General features: G+C 43.1%; 1 protein-coding gene across 1 annotated transcript in view; it reads right to left on the bottom strand.

The window, feature by feature from the left end:
- The window catches only part of LOC139540314 (sodium-dependent neutral amino acid transporter B(0)AT2-like), a 36,526-nt gene extending 16,963 nt beyond the window's left edge, over window positions 1–19,563 (bottom strand). Inside the window, exons 1-5 of the mRNA XM_071344051.1 lie at window positions 19,414–19,563; window positions 17,216–17,749; window positions 6,679–6,836; window positions 4,632–4,758; window positions 4,191–4,372 (exon numbers count right to left, since the gene is read on the bottom strand). Coding sequence (XP_071200152.1) covers window positions 4,191–4,372; window positions 4,632–4,758; window positions 6,679–6,836; window positions 17,216–17,540 — 792 coding nt within the window. The 5' untranslated portion in view covers window positions 17,541–17,749; window positions 19,414–19,563. The remainder of the gene's footprint in view (window positions 1–4,190; window positions 4,373–4,631; window positions 4,759–6,678; window positions 6,837–17,215; window positions 17,750–19,413) is intronic.
- Between the last annotated feature and the right edge of the window lie 1,346 nt (window positions 19,564–20,909).

The following is a 20,909-nucleotide window of genomic DNA, read 5'->3' as shown; positions in this document are numbered from 1 at the left end:
TTTGTGTGGTAAATCCTTGATTAAGCTTCAAAGGGTCTCCCACTCTGGCCCCTTCACCAGGAGGGGAATGGAAAGTGCATGGCCATTTTCATGACCTCACGCAAGGCGACAGACGAACAGGACGTGGAAGATTGGGACACTACAGACGGTTTCCCTGTTGTCGTGCCATCGCCATGGCAGAGGACCAAGATTAAAGCACTTCTGTCTGTTTGAGAGGCCAGGGCATCCATCTTGCTTTGTCTGTGGGTGTTGTGGAGACTGTTTTTCTCTGTGTTTGTTGTGGAGACAGAGGCTTGAATAGAACCAAGCAAACACCAGACAGCTGTTGGGATAAGACCAGGGAGAGAGACAAAGGCCGGATCAAATGCTGCATTAAGATAGCACAGGATAGGGCCATGTTCCTATAAGACCAGAAATACTCTAAAGCGAGTGAAAATGGTCTTTGCTAAAATGCTCAAGGAACAATACTCTAAAAGGAGTAAACTTTCTTTACTAAGACGCACAAGCGATGAGAAGGACCCAATGGTGTTCTCAATGATGTTCTCTTTCAAATACTTGTTTCGATGTATCACATGTGGGGGTTTGCAAGGACCACCTACTCTCTTGGAAGTACCTAACAAAAGCATCTGTCGGAGACAGACAGGTGGGACCCTCACTTCCATAAAAGAAGCCACTCTCTGGTTGTTCTCGCTTCTCTTCCTCACGAAGAGTGTCACTACTCTAGCTCTCCTCATATCGACTGCATACCTGTTTGCCTGCTTGATCTGCTCACCATCAAACCGTGAAGGATATTGCTGATGAGCGTAGTTCTTCAGACCCTGTCGAGAGGTTGAGTAGTAACCGTAAGGTTTATGTTTACGAGTAGAAATTACATTTCTACTTCTCCGTCTCCTTTGGTAGCTAGCGTCACTGCTAGCTATTGAGACTTGGTTGACACTAGAACTGCCTGGCCTTTCAGCATAGAAGTACCCACTAGAAAACGTTGAGAACGTTGCTGGGTGTCACCATTACTATACGCATCAGATGTATATCAACCCGTAAGGTGTGCAAACATAAGCACCAATGCTTGATAGTGCATAAACAATTATAAAGGATTAATTGTATGAAGAAATATTTGTGGAAATATACCCATGTAAAAATATAACAATAGTTATTTGTTTAAAAAAAAATGTTTTACTTTTATTTAACTAGGCAAGTCAGTTAAGAACAAATTCTTATTTACAATGACGGCTTACCCGGCCAAACCCGGACGACGCTGGGTAAATTGTGCGCCGCCCTCTGGGACTCCAAATCACGGCCGGATGTAATACAGCCTGGATTTGAACCAGGGGCTGTAGTGATGCCTCTTGCACTGAGATGCAGTGCCTTGGACCGCTGCACCACTCAGGATAGAGTCAAGGATTTGTTTTGTATAATTCTTCAACGTCCTAGTGAAAAACGTAAGCCTAAAGCCAAATTTCGACATTTCCAGGCACAGACAAATCAACATTCTAACAGTCCAATTTTATGTATTTCATATATGCTATCAGAAGAATATTAATTTGGTTTTGTTTACGAAGGTCTTAGGTAACATTAGAATACTAAAAAAATATTATTTCAAAGAACAAAATAGCATTTTCATTAGTTTTTTACTCTAGGCTATCAGTAAAAATAAAAAAAACAATAGTTCAAGTCCATCACAAAGAAATAGAGTATAATTTCATTTTAGCAGGTCTAAAGAAACATTGTGTATTTAAACAAAAACAGAATAGCATATTTTAAGATTATTATGTTAGTAGTCTTTGCTTAGTAGCCAGAGCAATGCCGCTATGCGAGTGGTCATGCGCTGAATGCATGGTCAGCGCGGATATTCTTGCAAAAAAATAATATTTGGTAAAAAAGAAATCCACTTATTGCATTTTGAGAGTTATTTGACAAAGGTAAGTGTCATAGAAACTGCAGAATATGCTCTTTATGATACTATATAGCAATCAAAATATTTTACCTGCATCAAAACATCTTACCTGCATTTAATAAAGTGATGCTCCTTTCCCTGCATCTGTCAACTCCAAGCTGCGCCAATCTCTTCATGTACAATTTGACAATTGATAATATTGGTACTCATCAGACTATCGTCAATTTAATATTGTCTTTAGGTTAGCTTTTATTATGTGTGAAATTTGTTTAGGTATAGTTTAGGTGTAGTTTTGATGGGCCGGCTGTGTGTTACCCCTTGCTCATCCACTTGGATAGAGTCAAGGATGTTCTGCATTATTCTAAAGGCCTACTGCAACAAGTAGAATATTTTGTTTCCCTTACAATAAATGTGATTAGTAACAGTAACATCTTATTTTTACAAAGTAAAATGTAAAGAGAATGATATCAAATTATTAACATGTGCTCCATCGCTGGTAAACAGGCATAAAACAAACTCATCATTACAGCTAATTTAAATTAAATTGTGAAATAACGTGCACAATTATCACCCATTCATCCATTTGTCATTCATTGAGTGAGGAGAGACACATTAGTGCCTGGCTGGGTACCAACGTCCTACTACAGCGTATTGTCTTGGCGGAATAAGTTGGGAATAGTTTTAAGTTGGGAATTCTGTTTGTCATTTCAAAATTCGGACAAATGAGCAATGCAAAATACAAAATCAGGGAAGGAGCAGGACATTGCTATTCTTTTTGGGTAAAAAAATATATATATTTACCAAACGTTTTCTGTACTGGATCAAACCTGCACAGGTTTGTCAGGAGGAATTTTGGACCATTCCTCTATGCAAAACTGTTTCAGTTGTGAACCGCTCTCTTGAGGTCATGCCACAGCATCTCAATCGGGTTGAGTTCAGGACTCTGACTGGGCCACTCCAGAAGGCGTATTTTCTTCTGTTGAAGCCATTCTGTTGTTGATTTACTTCTGTCTTTTGGGTTGTTGTCCTGTTGCATCACCTAACTTCTGTTGAGCTTCAATTGGTGGACAGATAGCCTTACATTGTCCTGTAAAATGTCTTGATAAACTTGGGAATTCATTTTTTCTATCGATGATAGCAAGCTGTCCAGGCCCTGAGGCAGCAAAACAGCCCAAAACCATGATGCTCCCTCCACCATACTTTACAGTTGGGATGAGGTTTTGATGTTGGTGTGCTGTGCCTTATTTTCTCCACACATAGTGTTGTGTGTTCCTTGCAAACACAACTTTAGTTTAATCTGTCCACAGAATATTTTGCCAGTAGCGCTGTGGAACATCCAGGTGCTCTTTTGCGAACTTCAGACGTGCAGCATTTTTTTGGGGACAGCAGTGGCTTCTTCCATGGTGTCCTCCCATGAACACCATTCTTATTTAGTGTTTTACGTATCGTAGACCCGTCAACAGAAATGTTAGCATCTTCCAGAGATTTCTGTAAGTCTTTAGCTGACACTCTAGGATTCTTCTTAACCTCATTGAGCATTCTGCACTGTACTCTTGCAGTCATCATTGCAGGACAGCCACTCCTAGGGAGAGTAGCAACAGTGTTGAAATTTGAATGTGTCTTACCGTGGACTGACTTTTAGAGATACTTTTGTAATCCTTTCCAGCTTTATGCAAGGCAACAAGTCTTAATCTTAGGTCTTCTGAGATCTCTTTTGTTCGAGGCATGGTTCACACCAGGCAATGCTTCTTGTGAATAGCAAAGTGTTTTTTTACGGGGCAGCTCTAACCAATCTCGTCTCATTGATTCGACTCCAGATTAGTTGACATCTGGCTCCAATTAGCTTTGGAGAAGTCATTAGCCTAGGGGTTCACAGACTTTTTCCTAACTACACTGTGAATGTTTAAATTATCTATTCAATATTAGACAAAAAAATACAATAATTTGTGTATTATCAGTTTAAGCACACTATTTTTGTCTGTTGTTGTGACTTAGATAAAGATCAAATCAAATGTTATGTCAAATTTATGCAGAAATCCAGGTAATTCAAATAAGAATTTGTTCTTAACTGACTTGCCTAGTTAAATAAAGGTAAAAAAATACAGTAACTAACAAGCTTTCCCTCACTACTCACATTTGAATGGCTAACTGACTAAACCAGGTATACAGTAACTATCTAGCAAGCTCTCTCTCACAAACCTGCTCTCTTTTTCACTTTTTCTTACTTGCAGACTGTTAAGTCAATATCCCATCTCATTACCCCCCCCCCCCCATTTACTCTCTCACTCTCTCTCACCTTTCCGGAGGACTGGATGCCCTTGATCATGGCAAGGCAGACGATGGACCAGGCGGCCAGCAGACAGATGGTCATCCTCCAGTTGAGGCCTCCGCTCTCAGAGATGGAGTCAGAGATGTTCAAAGCCTCACGGTACCAGTAGTAGGTGGTGGCCGAACTCTTCTCACACTCAGGCACCACAACTGGAGGGAGGAGGGACAGACAAAATTGTGGTCGTTGCTGATTAGACTTAGAGCACGCTTTATAATGGATTACGGTGTGTCTACAGTATGGCTAAAGGCTTACTGTATCGCTTTCACTGGGAAGGATCTAAGCACTATGACTTCATTACCTGTTTTTTTTATGAACTTGTATGCTAGTTATGAAGAGCCACCTGTATAGTTCTCGCCTCTTGTGTAATGAAGAGCATGTGCTGGATGAAGGTGAGTGTGTGTGTCTTACACATTGTGGTTTTGTTATTGACCAGGGGACACTCGTGCCACGGCAGAGGCTGCTGGAAGGACTGGGAGAAGTAGAAGAGACTCCACCCAATGATCACATTGTAGTAGAGGGCCACAAAGAAGCACACCTGCAGAACAAAAAGTTATAGTGTTGAATACACACACACACACCACCTTTGAGGTCAGAGTTTTAACACCCACAATGTTAAATTGAACACTTTCTTAGGAATTATATTTGACCCACCAAAACAGTGTTAAACTAACACTTTTCAAAGTGTTGATAAACCAACACCCCCAGATAAACCAACACCCTAACACTGTGGGTGTTGCAAATGTTGACTTGAGACATGGATGTTGTAATTCCTATTGGAATCCAGCCATTCAGTCTGAATGCTATGGTGATTTGTCAAACAAGATGACCTAAACCATCTAAACTGGAAGAACAGTCTCAGTAATGGGTGCAATAAGCCCCACCACTTACAGATTGGATTAGAAAAATGTCAGTTATTTATCTTAGATCAATTAATCAATCAATATGCACGCAGAAAGACATTATAAAAATTAAAAAATATTATAAAATCTACCTGCAAAAAAGCATGCTGGGAAATAGGATTATGAGACCCCTACCAAGTATTTTTCACTCTGAGAGAGTTAACGGAAATGAACTCAACACAGTTGAGTAACAACCACACCACGAAGTGTTGATTCATCTGTGATTCAATTAACACTTCATTTATTCACTGCAGGTGGCGTCAATTTCAATCCCACTGGTGTTAACCCCACTAGAATCATCACTCCGATGTAATGCTCACAACACTTTTACCTCAACACCGAGTGTAACTGATTGAGGTTTACAACTAGGTTATGGTGATGCCCATCTACTGTCGGACTATGGTTAGAGAGCAGACAGAGGCAGAGATGCAATTAGGTTTAAGAGTCTTTATATATTTAGGTGATGATACATGGCATGGAATGATTGACAGTTGCTGACATGAGACTTTGTCTTGAATTGGATGGACTAGCCGGTGGGTCTGTAGCAGTGGAGGCTGCTGAGGGGAGGACGGCTCATAATAATGGTTGGAAGGGAGCAAATGGAATGGCATCAAACACAAGGAAACCATGTGCGATGTATTTGACACCATTCCACCTATTCCGCTCCAGCAATTACCACGAGCCCATCCTCCCCAATTAGGGTGCCACCAACCTCCTGTGGTCCGTAAAGTATGTTTGCATGGCTTCTATTTCAATGACGCATACTGTTTCTTGGTGTGAGAGTTGTATGACGTGCCCAATTGCTCAACTGTGTCTGGGTGAAGCACCCCGGATTGAAAAGAGGTGCCCTCAAACCTGCCCGTTTAAATACCTGGCCATAGCGTTATATAGCGGGGACACCTTCAACGAGTGCCCTCCATCTTCACGTGACCATAGAGTTGGGTAGGGGGCACACCTGCCACAAATGCCCTCTCCCCACCTCCACATCACCGATCAGGGAATTCTGAACACAGAGATTTTAACCACAAATTTGCTGTGCACAATCCAAATCATTACTACCTGAACACAATCAATCCATCTAAAGTTATCGTTAGAATGCTTTTATCAACAAACACATATTGACAGCAACTTGACAGCAACCCAAACCTAAACCCCAGAGGAGCAAGGCCAGGGCAACACACTAGTTAAACAACACAGATCCTGAATACAGAACACTGATCTACATTAAACCATGCTCGACCAACACGTGTTGTCATGGTGGACACGTACTGCCAGTTAGTTTGCAGAAAGGTGTCGTGCCCTATTCAATACCCAGAATTTCCTCTGCTCTAACCTGTTACTCTTTAAAGCAGCTTGTCTTGTCCTTTCTCAATTATTGTCCTTTGTCTGTCTCTCTCTGTGTGTGTGTGTGTGTGTGTGTGTGTGTGTGTGTGTGTGTGTGTGTGTGTGTGTGTGTGTGTGTGTGTGTGTGTGTGTGTGTGTGCATGCAAAAAAATCCTTCTCGTTGGTGTGTGCTTTCCCCTGTTTCTAAGGTGTGGTGTGTGCCGCTGACTCACCACACAGCTGGCAAACCCGATGCCCCCCAGACGAGGGCTGATGTAGTTCCACACCCCGATGCTGCCCCTGCGGACCCGCTGCCCCACTGACAGCTCCAGGAAGAACAGCGGGATCCCAATCACAATCAGAAGGATCAGGTAGGGCACCAAGTACGCCCCTGTGGAGAAGAAGAAACAGACCAGGGTCAGAAACAGTATCTCTCGCACACACACACACACACACACACACACACACACACACACACACACACACACACACACACACACACACACACACACACACACACACACACACACACACACACACACACACACACACACACACACACCATGTAGTGACTGCACACCACACACCACACAGTGACTGCACAGTGACTGCACACCACACATTCCTTATTTCCTTTATAGGGAGAATAGGGAGAATTACTAAGACACAGCCCGTAATAGCACAGCTCTGTAAAACACAGGGTCTGTCTGTCTGGGAAGATACTCTCAGGGCATCAGAACATACTCAGAAGACATGAGACTGCAACTGGAAGACACATGGTAGATAGAGATCACATAAAAACCTTTGTTCAAAGGAAATGGTGGTTGGCATGAAGCATGTACTATAATCTTTCAATGTTTTTACTGCCAGAGCCATATTGCCACAAGTAACTGGAAGAGGTTAATACAATGTATAGTCAGTAGATCACTTGAATAAAAACAAACCTCCAAGCCTTTAACTGTTTCCCTTCGAACTAATTGAACCGCAAAGTCACTCATTGTGAATCAGAACTAAGGATATCACATCTGACAATAAGCTATAGTTTCAAAACAAAGTCTGTTTTTGTCTGGAAAACAGGAGAAAAGTCACTGGTTGAGGAAAATTTGGTCACTGGTTTCAGCCTCCCGAAAACAAGATTAGCTGGCCCGGAATGGCAGATAGGCCTACTCGTCAACCAGGAACCAAAGCACGTTGGAAATGTATATATTACATGAAACCTACTGTATCTTCTCTCATACTGGCTCAACATGTTTCCAACCCCACTGATCATTTTTCACCTTTTTCAATCATCCAGTTTGTTGACGACACAACAGCGGTAGGCCTGATTACCAACAATGACGAGACAGCCTATGGGGAGGAAGAGAGAGCCTTGGCGGAGTGGTGCCAGGAAAATAACCTCTCGCTCAAACAAAACAAAGGAGCTGATCATGGACTACAGGAGACAGCAGAGAGAGCATAACCCTATCCACGTCGACGGGGACCAGTGGAGCGAGTCAAAAGCTTCAAGTACATTACTGACGACCTGAAATGGTTCCCTTCACACAGACAGCGTGGTGAAGAAGGCTCAACAGCACCTCTTCAATCTCAGGAGGCTGAAGAATTGTGTCTTGGCCCCTAAGACCCTCACAAACTTCTACAGGTGCATCATTGAGAGCACCCTGTCGGGCTGTAGCACCGCCTGGTACGGCAACTGCAGCGTCTGCAACCGGGATGGTGCGGTCAGCCCAACACATCATCAGTGGCACACTGCTTGCCCTACAGGACATCTACAGTACCCGGTGTCACAGGAAGGCCAAGAAGATCATCAAAGACCTCAGCCACCGGAGCCACAGCCTGTTCACCCTGCTACCATCTTAGGAGACAGTACAGGTGCATCAAAGCTGGGACGAGAGACTGATAAACAGCTTTTATCTCCAGGCCATCAGAGAGTTAAATATTCACCACTAACCGGCCTCCGCCCAGTACTCTTCCCTGAACCTTAGCAACTGTTACTAGCCGACTACCACCCGGTACTACACCCTGCACCTTAGAGACCGCTTTGCCCTATGTATATAGAGTCATTGAACACTGGTCACTTTAATAATGTTTACATGCTGTTTTAACGACTTTATATGTATATACTGTATTCTAGTTACGGCTCATCCTATATACGTAACTACTGCTGTACACACCTTTTCCATTAATATACAGTGACTTCAGATTTACAGCCCTTGACTTTTTCCACATTTTGTTGTGTTACAGCCTGAACTTAAAATGGACTCAATTGAGATTTTTTGCTCACTGGCCTACACACAATACTCCATAATGTCGAAGTGGAAAGATGCTTTTCAAATATTTTACCGAATTAATTCAAAACAAATGTTATTTGTCACATGTGCCGAATAAAACAGGTGTAGAGCTTAACCAACAATGCAGTTCAATAAATAGAGTTAATAAAATATTTGCTAAATAAACAAAAGTAAAAGAAAAGATTACATAACAACAATGAGGCTAAATACAGGGGGTACCGGTACCGAGTTAATGTGCTGGGGTACAGGTTAGTCAAGGTCATTTGTACATGTAGGTCAGCGGTAAAGTGACGATGCATGGACAATAAACAGTGAGTAGCTGTACATAGTCCGTGGGGCCATTTGATTAATTGTTCAGCAGTCTAAAGGCTTGGGGGTAGAAGCTGTGAAGGAGCCTTTTGGTCCTAGACTTGGCGCTCCGTTACCGCTTGCCATGCAGTAGCAGAGAGAACAGTCTTGGGTGACTGGAGTCCTTGGCAATTTTTGGGGCCTTCCTCTGACACTGCCTAGTACAGTTGAAGTCGGAAGTTTACATACACCCTAGGCAAATACATTTAAACTCAGTTTTCACAATTCCTGACATTTAATCCTAGTAAAAAGTACCTGTCTTAGATCAGTCAGGATCAACACTTTATTTTAAGAATGTGAAATGTCAGAATAATAGTAGAGAGAATGATTTATTTCAGCTTCTATTTCTTTCATCACATTCTCAGTGGGTCAGAAGTTTACATACACTCAATTAGTATTTGGAAGCATTGCCTATAAATTGTTTAACTTGGGTCAAACGTTTTGGGCAGCCTTCCACAAGCGTCCCACAATAAGTTGGGTGAATTTTGGCCCATTCCTCCTGCCAGAGCTGGTGTAACTGAGTCAGGTTTGTAGGCCTCCTTGCATGCAGTTCTGTCGACAAATGTTCTATAGGATTGAGGTCAGAGCTTTGTGATGGCCACTCCAATACCTTGACTTTGTTGTCCTTAAGCCATTTTGCCAGAACTTTGGAAGTATGCTTGGGGTCATTGTCCACTTGGAAGACCCATTTGCGACCAAGCTTTAACTTCCTGACTGATGTCTTGAGATATTGCTTCAATATATCCACATAATTTTCCTAATTATGTGACGCCATCTATTTTGTGAAGTGCACCAGTCCCTCCTGCAGCAAGCCTCCCCCTTTTTCCTCCAAACATAACGATGGTCATTATGGCCAAACAGTTCTATTTTTGTTTCATCAGACCAGAGGACATTTCTCCAAAAAGTACGATCTTCGTCCTCATGTGCAGTTGCAAACCATAGTCTGGCTTTTTATGGCGATTTTAGAGCAGTGGCTTCTTCCTTGCTGAGCGGCCTTTCAGGTTATGTCGATATAGGACTAGTTTTACTGTGGATATAGATACCTCTGTACCTGTTTCCTCCAGCATCTTCACAAGTTCCTTTGCTGTTGTTCTGGGATTGATTTACACTTTCGCACCAAAGTACATTCATCTCTAGGAGACAGAACGCGTCTCCTTCCTGAGCGGTATGACGGCTGCGTGGTCCCATGGTGTTTATAATTGCGTACTATTGTTTGTAGAGATAAACGTGGTACCTTCAGGCGTTTGGAAATTGCTCCCAAGGATGAACCAGACTTGTGGAGGTCTACAATTTTTTTTCTAAGGTCTTGGCTGATTTCTTTTGATTTTCCCATGATGTCAAGCAAAGAGGCACTGAGTTTGAAGGTAGACCTTGAAATACATCCACATGTACACCTCCAATTGACTCAAATTATGTCAATTAGCCTATCAGAAGCTTCTAAAGCCATGACTTGCCAAAACTAGTTTGTTAACAAGAAATTTGTGGACTGGTTGAAAAACTAATTTTAATTACTCCAACCTAAGTGTATGTAAACTTCCGACTTCAACTATATATATATACACTGTAAATACAGTTGAAGTCGGAAGTTTACATACACTTAGGATGGAGTCATTAAAACTCATTTTTCAACCAGTCCACAAATTTCTTGTTAACAAACTATAGTTTTGGCAAGTCGGTTGGGAAATCTACTTTTTGCATGACACAAGTCATTTTTCCAAAAATTGTTTACAGACAGATTATTTCACTTTTCATTCACTGTATCACAATTCCAGGAAACATCAAGGAAACATCAAAGAGTTTAAATGAAAATAACGGCAGATCCATAAAATGTTCTTGTATAGTAGTAGATCTAATTAAGTTTAGAGAATTCTAAATTAATATCAAAGGGGCCTTTATACAATTATAATGCAGGGTTAATTAAAAAAATATATGTTTTAAAATGTATATGTTTATTAAGTAGTCATGCTTGAAACGATGCTGAAATAGTTGACCACACGCGGGTAGGCTATTGCTTGTTGGGCGGATTTTCACACCTACAGTAGCCGGGCTATTAAACTAATTGTTGGATAACAGATCGGCTCTCGGAACTCACTAACACGCTTTACCATGTGCGTTTCAATTCTCACTCACTCACACTCACTCACACACTTGCTGACATTTACTCCTCGGGTACTGACCAGTTGCACCCTCTATAACCACTGTTTATATCATTTGACCCTGCTGGTCATCTATGAATGTTTGAAAAGTTATCTAGCCTTTATGGCCATGTACTCTTATAATCTGTAACGGCAGTCTATTTCGTCCTCCTCATCGGACGAGGAGAGGCGAGAAGGATCGGAGGACCAATGTACAGCGTGGTAAGTTTCCATGATTTAATAACATGAAAACAAAATACAATTACAAAATAACAAAACAAACTAACCGTCACAGTCCCGTGTGGCACAAACACTGACACAGAAAACAACCACCCACAAAATCCCAACACAAAACAAGCCACCTATATATGATTCTCAATCAGGGACAACGATTGACAGCTGCCTCTGATTGAGAACCATATTAGGCTGAACACAGAAACAGACAAACTAGACACACAACATAGAATGCCCACCCAGCTCACGTCCTGACCAACACTAAAACAAGCAAAACACATAAGCACTATGGTCAGGACGTGACATAATCTCCAACCAATGTGCACCTTCATCAGATGAACTGCAACATGTCGGCTAAAGCGATTTAATTCATGAATGCATTTGAAAGTGTTAAATATTGTGATAGTGATCTGTTATCCAATGATTGTTATTATTATTATTAACCCTGCATTATAATCATATAAAAGCTCCTCAGATATTCTGTGTTTCTATTTACAGTAGTGATGGACAGCTGGAGGCATTTTGTTTTTCACAAGCGTGGTTTTAGAGTACTTAAGCATCGAATACATTGCAAGTTTGCCTATTTTTGCCTTTAGCCTACACTTTACAATAGGACAAATATATTATTGAATTCTATTAAAAAAACTGTTTTAAACTGTATATGTTGATTAAGTAGTCTTGCATGTCTCAGAGCAGTGCGAAACGCTGCTGAAATAGTTGATCACATGCGGGTAGGCTATTGCTTCAACTCCTATTATAACAATTGGATGTTTCAGTAGCCTACTTTACGACAATATTTCTGTCATTCAGTGATGTTTATTCCCATAGTAATTCGTTATGGATCCATCCAGCTGTGGTTAGAAAACAATGTATTTGGTGGACTCGATAAGATGGGACTCACTGATAGTTGAAGATGATGAGCGATCGGCAACGGCAATCAACATCGCTCTAATCAGAGTCAGCAGACAGTTGAAGAAACTTGAGTGGACTTATGAAAAGGCTCTGTAAGACATTATATATATACATTATTATTATATATATATACACACTACCGTTCAAAATTTTGGGGTCACTTAGAAATGTCATTGAAAGAAAAGCACATTTTTTGTTCATTAAAATAACATCAAATTGATCAGAAATACAGCATAGACATTGTTAATGTTGTAAATGACTATTGTAGCTGGAAACGGCTGTTTTTTAATGGAATATCTACATAGGCGTACAGAGGCCCATTATCAGCAACCATCACTCTTGTATTCCAATGGCACGTTGTGTTAGCTAATCCAAGTTTAGCATTTTAAAATGCTAATTGATCATTAGAAAACCCTTTTGCAATCATATTAGCACAGCTGAAAACTGTCGTTCTAATTAAAAAAGCAATAAGGCTGGCCTTCTTTAGACTAGTTGAGTATCTGGAGCATCAGCATTTGTTGGTTCGATTACAGGCTCAAAATGGCCAGAAGCAAATAACTTTCTTCTGAAACTCATCAATCTGTTTTTGTTCTGAGAATGCGAGAAATTTCCAAGAAACTGAAGATCTCGTACAACGCTGTGTACTACTCCTTTCACAGAACAGCGCAAACTGCCTCTAACCAGAATAGAAAGAGTAGTGGGAGGCCCTGGTGCACAACTGAGCAAGAGGATAAGTACATTAGTGTGTCTAGCTTGAGAAACAGACGCCTCACAAGGCTTCAACTGGCAGCTTCATTCAATAGTACCCGCAAAACACCAGTCTCAACGTCAACAGTGAAGAGGCGACTCAGGGATGCTGGCCTTCTAGGCAGAGTTGCAAAGAAAAAGCCATATCTCAGACTGGCCAATAAAAATAAAAGATTGAGATGAGCAAAAGAACACAGACACTGGACAGAGGAACTCTGCCTAGAAGACCAGCGTCCCGGAGTCGCCTCTTCACTGTTGACGTTGAGACTGGTCATTTTCCTATCTTTCCCCATTTTTCCCCACTCCTTAAAAACAAAACTACTGAGTAATCCTGTGGTGGTGCCCAGGCTGTGCCAGGGTGCCTCCCTTTTGACGTCACAACCACTGACACCACTTGTAAACCAGGCAGGGTTGGTGGTTTGGGTTGAGTTGGTGGAACTGGTGGTTCTTGAGGCCATGTTACTGAGGCTAGATTCAGTCATAAAAGCATGTTCAGGATGTGGTTTTGGAGACAATTCAACTCACTCACCCCTAAGAAACGGCTTTGATAACTTCTGAACTGCTTTTATAGCTCTGCATCAAAATGCAGTTAGAATTAAATACCGAGAAGGTGATGCCAGTGACATGCATAGACATGCATTCACACACACACACCCTTTCAGACAAACACATACTGGCAGGGAAATCCAATAAAATTTGCACCGACAACATTTATCGAACACGCATGCACTAGGGATAGGCATTACTGTGTATCTGCCCACACTGTCTGAGAGAGCTAGATATAATAGTGTCTGCTAGGTATTCAGCTTTCATTTAGCCAGCATTAAAACGCTTTGGATGATGGTACCCAGGTTCCCTTGGAGAGTTCATCAATGAGCTTGACGCCCTGATAAGTTCCTTTCCTGAGGATGGCTCACCTCTCACAGTTCTGGGTGACTTTAACCTCCCCACGTCTACCTTTGACTCATTCCTCTCTGCCTCCTTCTTTCCACTCCTCTCCTCTTTTGACCTCACCCTCTCACCTTCCCCCCCTACTCACAAGGCAGGCAATACGCTTGACCTCATCTTTACTAGATGCTGTTCTTCCACTAATCTCATTGCAACTCCCCTCCAAGTCTCCGACCACTACCTTGTATCCTTTTCCCTCTCGCTCTCATCCAACACTTCCCACACTGCCCCTACTCGGATGGTATCGCGCCGTCCCAACCTTCGCTCTCTCTCCCCCGCTACTCTCTCCTCTTCCATCCTATCATCTCTTCCCTCTGCTCAAACCTTCTCCAACCTATCTCCTGATTCTGCCTCCTCAACCCTCCTCTCCTCCCTTTCTGCATCCTTTGACTCTCTATGTCCCCTATCCTCCAGGCCGGCTCGGTCCTCCCCTCCTGCTCCGTGGCTCGACGACTCATTGCGAGCTCACAGAACAGGGCTCCGGGCAGCCGAGCGGAAATGGAGGAAAACTCGCCTCCCTGCGGACCTGGCATCCTTTCACTCCCTCCTCTCTACATTCTCCTCTTCTGTCTCTGCTGCTAAAGCCAATTTCTACCACTCTAAATTCCAAGCATCTGCCTCTAACCCTAGGAAGCTCTTTGCCACCTTCTCCTCCCTCCTGAATCCTCCTCCCCCTCCTCCCCCCTCCTCCCTCTCTGCTGATGACTTCGTCAACCATTTTGAAAAGAAGGTCGACGACATCCGATCCTCGTTTGCTAAGTCAAACGACACCGCTGGTTCTGCTCACACTGCCCTACCCTGTGCTTTGACCTCTTTCTCCCCTCTCTCTCCAGATGAAATCTCGCGTCTTGTGACGGCCGGCCGCCCAACAACCTGCCCGCTTGACCCTATCCCCTCCTCTCTTCTCCAGACCATTTCCGGAGACCTTCTCCCTTACCTCACCTCGCTCATCAACTCATCCTTGACCGCTGGCTACGTCCCTTCCGTCTTCAAGAGAGCGAGAGTTGCACCCCTTCTGAAAAAACCTACACTCGATCCCTCCGATGTCAACAACTACAGACCAGTATCCCTTCTTTCTTTTCTCTCCAAAACTCTTGAACGTGCCGTCCTTGGCCAGCTCTCCTGCTATCTCTCTCAGAATGACCTTCTTGATCCAAATCAGTCAGGTTTCAAGACTAGTCATTCAACTGAGACTGCTCTTCTCTGTGTCACGGAGGCGCTCCACACTGCTAAAGCTAACTCTCTCTCCTCTGCTCTCATCCTTCTAGACCTATCGGCTGCCTTTGATACTGTGAACCATCAGATCCTCCTCTCCACCCTCTCCGAGCTGGGCATCTCCGGCGCGGCCCACGCTTGGATTGCGTCCTACCTGACAGGTCGCTCCTACCAGGTTGCGTGGCGAGAATCTGTCTCCGCACCACGTGCTCTCACCACTGGTGTCCCCCAGGGCTCTGTTCTAGGCCCTCTCCTATTCTCGCTATACACCAAGTCACTTGGCTCTGTCATATCCTCACATGGTCTCTCCGATCATTGCTATGCAGACGACACACAATTAATCTTCTCCTTTCCCCCCTCTGATAACCAGGTGGTGAATCGCATCTCTGCATGTCTGGCAGACATATCAGTGTGGATGACGGATCACCACCTCAAGCTGAACCTCGGCAAGACGGAGCTGCTCTTCCTCCCGGGGAAGGACTGCCCGTTCCATGATCTCGCCATCACGGTTGACAACTCCATTGTGTCCTCCTCCCAGAGTGCTAAGAACCTTGGCGTGATCCTGGACAACACCCTGTCGTTCTCAACTAACATCAAGGCGGTGACCCGTTCCTGTAGGTTCATGCTCTACAACATTCGCAGAGTACGACCCTGCCTCACGCAGGAAGCGGCGCAGGTCCTAATCCAGGCACTTGTCATCTCCCGTCTGGATTACTGCAACTCGCTGTTGGCTGGGCTCCCTGCCTGTGCCATTAAACCCCTACAACTCATCCAGAACGCCGCAGCCCGTCTGGTGTTCAACTTTCCCAAGTTCTCTCACGTCACCCCGCTCCTCCGCTCTCTCCACTGGCTTCCAGTTGAAGCTCGCATCCGCTACAAGACCATGGTGCTTGCCTACGGAGCTGTGAGGGGAACGGCACCTCCGTACCTTCAGGCTCTGATCAGGCCCTACACCCAAACAAGGGCACTGCGTTCATCCACCTCTGGCCTGCTCGCCTCCCTACCTCTGAGGAAGTACAGTTCCCGCTCAGCCCAGTCAAAACTGTTCGCTGCTCTGGCACCCCAATGGTGGAACAAACTCCCTCACGACGCCAGGTCAGCGGAGTCAATCACCACCTTCCGGAGACACCTGAAACCCCACCTCTTTAAGGAATACCTAGGATAGGATAAAGTAATCCTTCTAACCCCCCCCCTTAAAAGAGTTAGATGCACTATTGTAAAGTGGTTGTTCCACTGGATATCATAAGGTGAATGCACCAATTTGTAAGTCGCTCTGGATAAGAGCGTCTGCTAAATGACTTAAATGTAAAATGTTAAATGTAATGGTAATCTCCAGGTAAAAATCTACATGACATGTCGATGACACGTGTCTTGTGACACATGGAGAAGTGATCAGATCTCTTTAGTATGACGGCCACTACGCCTTATTTACACTGTCTGCAATATAACGGAGATGAACTAGACTCCTGGTGTTAAAAAGGCAAGAGGCTGCGATAACTTCTCTGGCTATATTACATACTGCTGTTTTTGGATTATATTGTTGCTGTATTGGTTCAGTTACGGATGTTGTTTTGGTCGATATTCAGTTGTTGCTGTGCTGGTGTAGTCGTGGACACCGATGATGTGCTAGGTGTTTTGTTATTGATGTGCGGTTAAAATAACTCTTATTTGGGGGGGTTACTGTTATTGCTGCATATTGCAGTGTGGTTCATTGTGTCATTTGGTGACTGTTACTAGGTAAGCTGTTAGCTATTAAAAGAGGAGAGACAGAGACACTCAAACAGTCATGTGACCACCGTGATGTTGATCAGCAGGAGGTTTACCCTTAAGAACAACACACACAAACACAAAAACACAAAATGTGGCAGGCTAACCTCTCCAAATCCTAACCTCATGGGCAGGCGACTTCTATACTCTAACCAATAAGAACAACATCCACTCACCCCCTCCGTTCTTCTGACACATGTAGGGGAACCTCCAGACATTGCCCAGGCCTACAGAGAAGCCCACCTGGGCCAGGATGTACTGCAGCTTGCTGTTCCAGGCTGGCCTCGCTGCATCATCTTCTGCACCCGAGCCTTCGTCCTCCACGTCCATGTCTCCGTTAAGGTTAAGCTCCTTCCCTTCATCACCTCTGCCGCTACCCACGATCAGCGAGCTCTTCTTAAAGGAATCATCACAAGTGTCCTCGTTGGATAGCAGGTCTTTGACGGACTCCAAGACATCATCGTCAAGCTCTCTCTTGACGGCCTTGTTGTTTTTGGGCATTTGATAAAGCAGACCAGGGCGAGGGGTGGAATGTCTTTGGGCTGGTAGCGGGAGGGGTGTGCGAGCAGTGCAGTTCTGGTAGTTATTCTGAGATCAGGGTACTGTCTGTACAAGGCAAGGGCTTAGAGGTGGTCTGTCAGGGGTTGGATAAAGTATCTGTCTTGGAGGTTTGTGATGGAGTTGTTTATTTCTTCATTGTCACAAAATGCCTGAGGGGAAAGAAATCCAAAAACGAAATGACTTCGGGTACAATGTAAATATAAAAAATGCAATATTCATTACTTCAGGGAAAACAGCATGAGGGTGTATGATTCATGGCGATGCAATAACTGTTAGATGTTAACACAGGACCCATGTTTAATGAAAATTAGACTACAATATTGAACTTTTCATCATCAGCATATGGCAAGTGGAAATCAAACAAAATATTAGGGTACAATATCCATAACTCCAGTAAAGGCCGAATGAGAGTGTGCGTATTGGTGATATCACCACTCTCTGATGGTGACACAGAACTCGTGTTTTTAAGAAATTCGATACAGTCTGTGTATGACATCACAACAATGCACGTAGAAATATTTACTGTATTTACTCAAAAAAGAGGAGAAGAGAAAAAAGAGAGTGGAGGAAGGAGGAAGTAAGGGGGGGGGGTCTGGGTCTGTCAAAAAAAAAAGTTTCCATTCTTCTTATCAATTAAACCAAAACTAGTTTTATGAATGTCATTTCCTTCCTATCCACAGTCTGTGACCACACTTGATTTGAATAGAATCACCCCTCATACTTCATCAGCCAGACATGGTAGTCTGGATGGTGTCCAACCTGGTGTGTGCACATGTTAGAAAACTTGCCTTGGGAAATTGTTGAGGACAAATAATTATAACATCAATTCTTTGTGTTCCTGTTTTTAATTTACTGAATATCTTAGAATAATCATTTCCCGCACAAGGAAATCACCATATGACAAATGTGACCAAAATCGATGAATGTGCCATTGTCTATTTATTGTTTACATTTATTGAAACATGGCATGGACTTTTGCTATGACAGTTCTGATATCGAGACGATCAGGTATCCACGCCTCTGAATAATTGAACCCCAACGCCAAGCACGAGGCAATTTGCATACCAACCCAAACACGCAGAAAAAAACAACAGACGAAAAACGTAACAAAAAATGACCCAGAATATAGCCCTTAAGGTATTAGTATAATAGTTGTAATGTGATCATGCTTCGGCCGATAGTTTTAAAAAATCCCCATTGTGCATAAAATAAACCCCAAAAAGCACGAAATTATACAATGTTGCAATTGTGCAGAACATAGCAGTCTATTTATTAGCCTTGTTCATTCACTAAGTGTGGGCTTCATTTCATCAGCAAATAAACTTAAATTGTAATAAACGTACATTTTAGGGTGTAGGTGGAGTAGTAAACTATGCTGTAGCCTATATACAGAAAGATTCAACCTATTCATATTGTCTTGATAATAACATTTGACTACTGTATTAAATGTACATGTGCATTTCCATCTATGATGAAATAAGAAATCGTTCCATGTTCCTATTGAATACGTCGCCGTATGGCATATTCCACTATAAAGGGCTAAATAAAGCTATTAAAATGCATGATTAAATACATAGGCTACATGTCGAAAAAGTAATGGATGAGAGGAATACCTGGCGCCATGTTGTTTATTCAAGAGACAATTTGCTCCAGGAATGAACATAAATTAATTCCTCCCTCCCCGCCCAGCCGCATCTCCTCTGTAGTACCATCCATGTGCGGTATTTCATCATACACTCACTGCCCACATCCTGCGCAATGCAACAACATTATATTCAGCCCAAAACATATATTTCTTCTAAATTATGTTTACCTTAAGTATAGATTCGTCTTCTGTTGGTCTTTTTCGGAAAAAAGCGTCTCAAGGAATGAAATTGTGACAGAAGCACACGCACGGGGCAGACATCATCACTGGTGTTGCGTCTCTGGTCCTATACCGCCGGTGTAGTGCTGTGCGAAACAAACGCAAGTCCTTCGACTAGTCTGCGTTTTAGCAATAGGTTACAGGCAGCGCGGTAATAGGGGTGCTCGGCTTCTCTCTTTGTCAATATTTGATCCAAATGCACATCATTTTTTTGCTCAATTTATCTCTATATATTTAGGTCGATTTAACATGGTATACTTATATTCTAACCCCTCGTGAATAAGCACGATAAGGTAAATAATCGTTTTTAAAATGTCTAATCTCCCCTATTTGCACTTGGTATTCTCCACTCCTAACTCCTTACATTACACTGAAGAAAAGGTCCCATGTTGATCCCATGATCCCATGTTGATCCCATGTTTCATGAGCTGAAATAAAATATGTATAAAAAGCATATTTCACTCAAATTTTGTTACATCCCAGAATTTGTTTACATCCCTGTTAGTGGGCATTTCTCATTTGGCAAGATAATCCATCCAACTGACAGTTGTGGCGTATCAAGAAGCTGATTAAACTGCATCAAATCAAATCAAAATCAAATCAAATTTTATTTGTCACATACACATGGTTAGCAGATGTTAATGCGAGTGTAGCGAAATGCTTGTGCTTCTAGTTCCGACAATGCAGTACTAACCAACAAGTAATCTAACCTAACAATTCCACAACTACTACCGTATACACACAAGTGTAAAGGGATAAAGAATATGTACATAAAGATATATGAATGAGTGATGGTACAGAACGGCATAGGCAAGATGCAGTAGATGGTATAGAGTACAGTATATACATGATCATTACACAGGTGCACCTTGTGCTGGGGACAATAAAAGTCCTCTCTAAAATGTGTCGTTGTGTCACACAACACAATGCCACAGATGTCTCAAGTTATGAGGGACCGTGCAATTGTCATGCTGACTGCAGGTATGTCCACCAGCGCTGTTGCCAGAGAATTTAATGTTAATTTTGCAGTACATCCAACCGGCCTCACAACCGCAGACCACGTCTATGGCGTCATGTGGGAGAGCAGTTTGCTGATGTCAACGTTGTGAGTGCCCCACGTTGGCGGTGGAGTTATGGTATGGGCAGGCATAAGCTACGGACAATGAACACAATTGCATTTTATCAATGGCACTTTGAATGCACAGAGATACCATGACGAGATCCTGAGGCCCATTGTCGTGCTATTCATCCGCCGTCATCACCGCATGTTTCACCATGATAATGCACAGCCCCATGTCACAAGGATCTGTACACAATTCCTGGAAGCTGAACATGTCCTAGTTCTTCAATGGCCTGCATACTCACCAGACATGCCACCCATTGTGCGGCTCATGGGGCATGCCACGAGCACTGTCTCCCAGGTTGTGTGCTGCCCCCAAGACCAG

This window comes from Salvelinus alpinus, chromosome 15 (assembly GCF_045679555.1).
Source record: "Salvelinus alpinus chromosome 15, SLU_Salpinus.1, whole genome shotgun sequence".
Lineage (NCBI taxonomy): Eukaryota > Metazoa > Chordata > Actinopteri > Salmoniformes > Salmonidae > Salvelinus > Salvelinus alpinus.
Note: the sequence above shows the minus strand (reverse complement) of the source record. Positions and strands in the feature narration are given on the sequence as shown.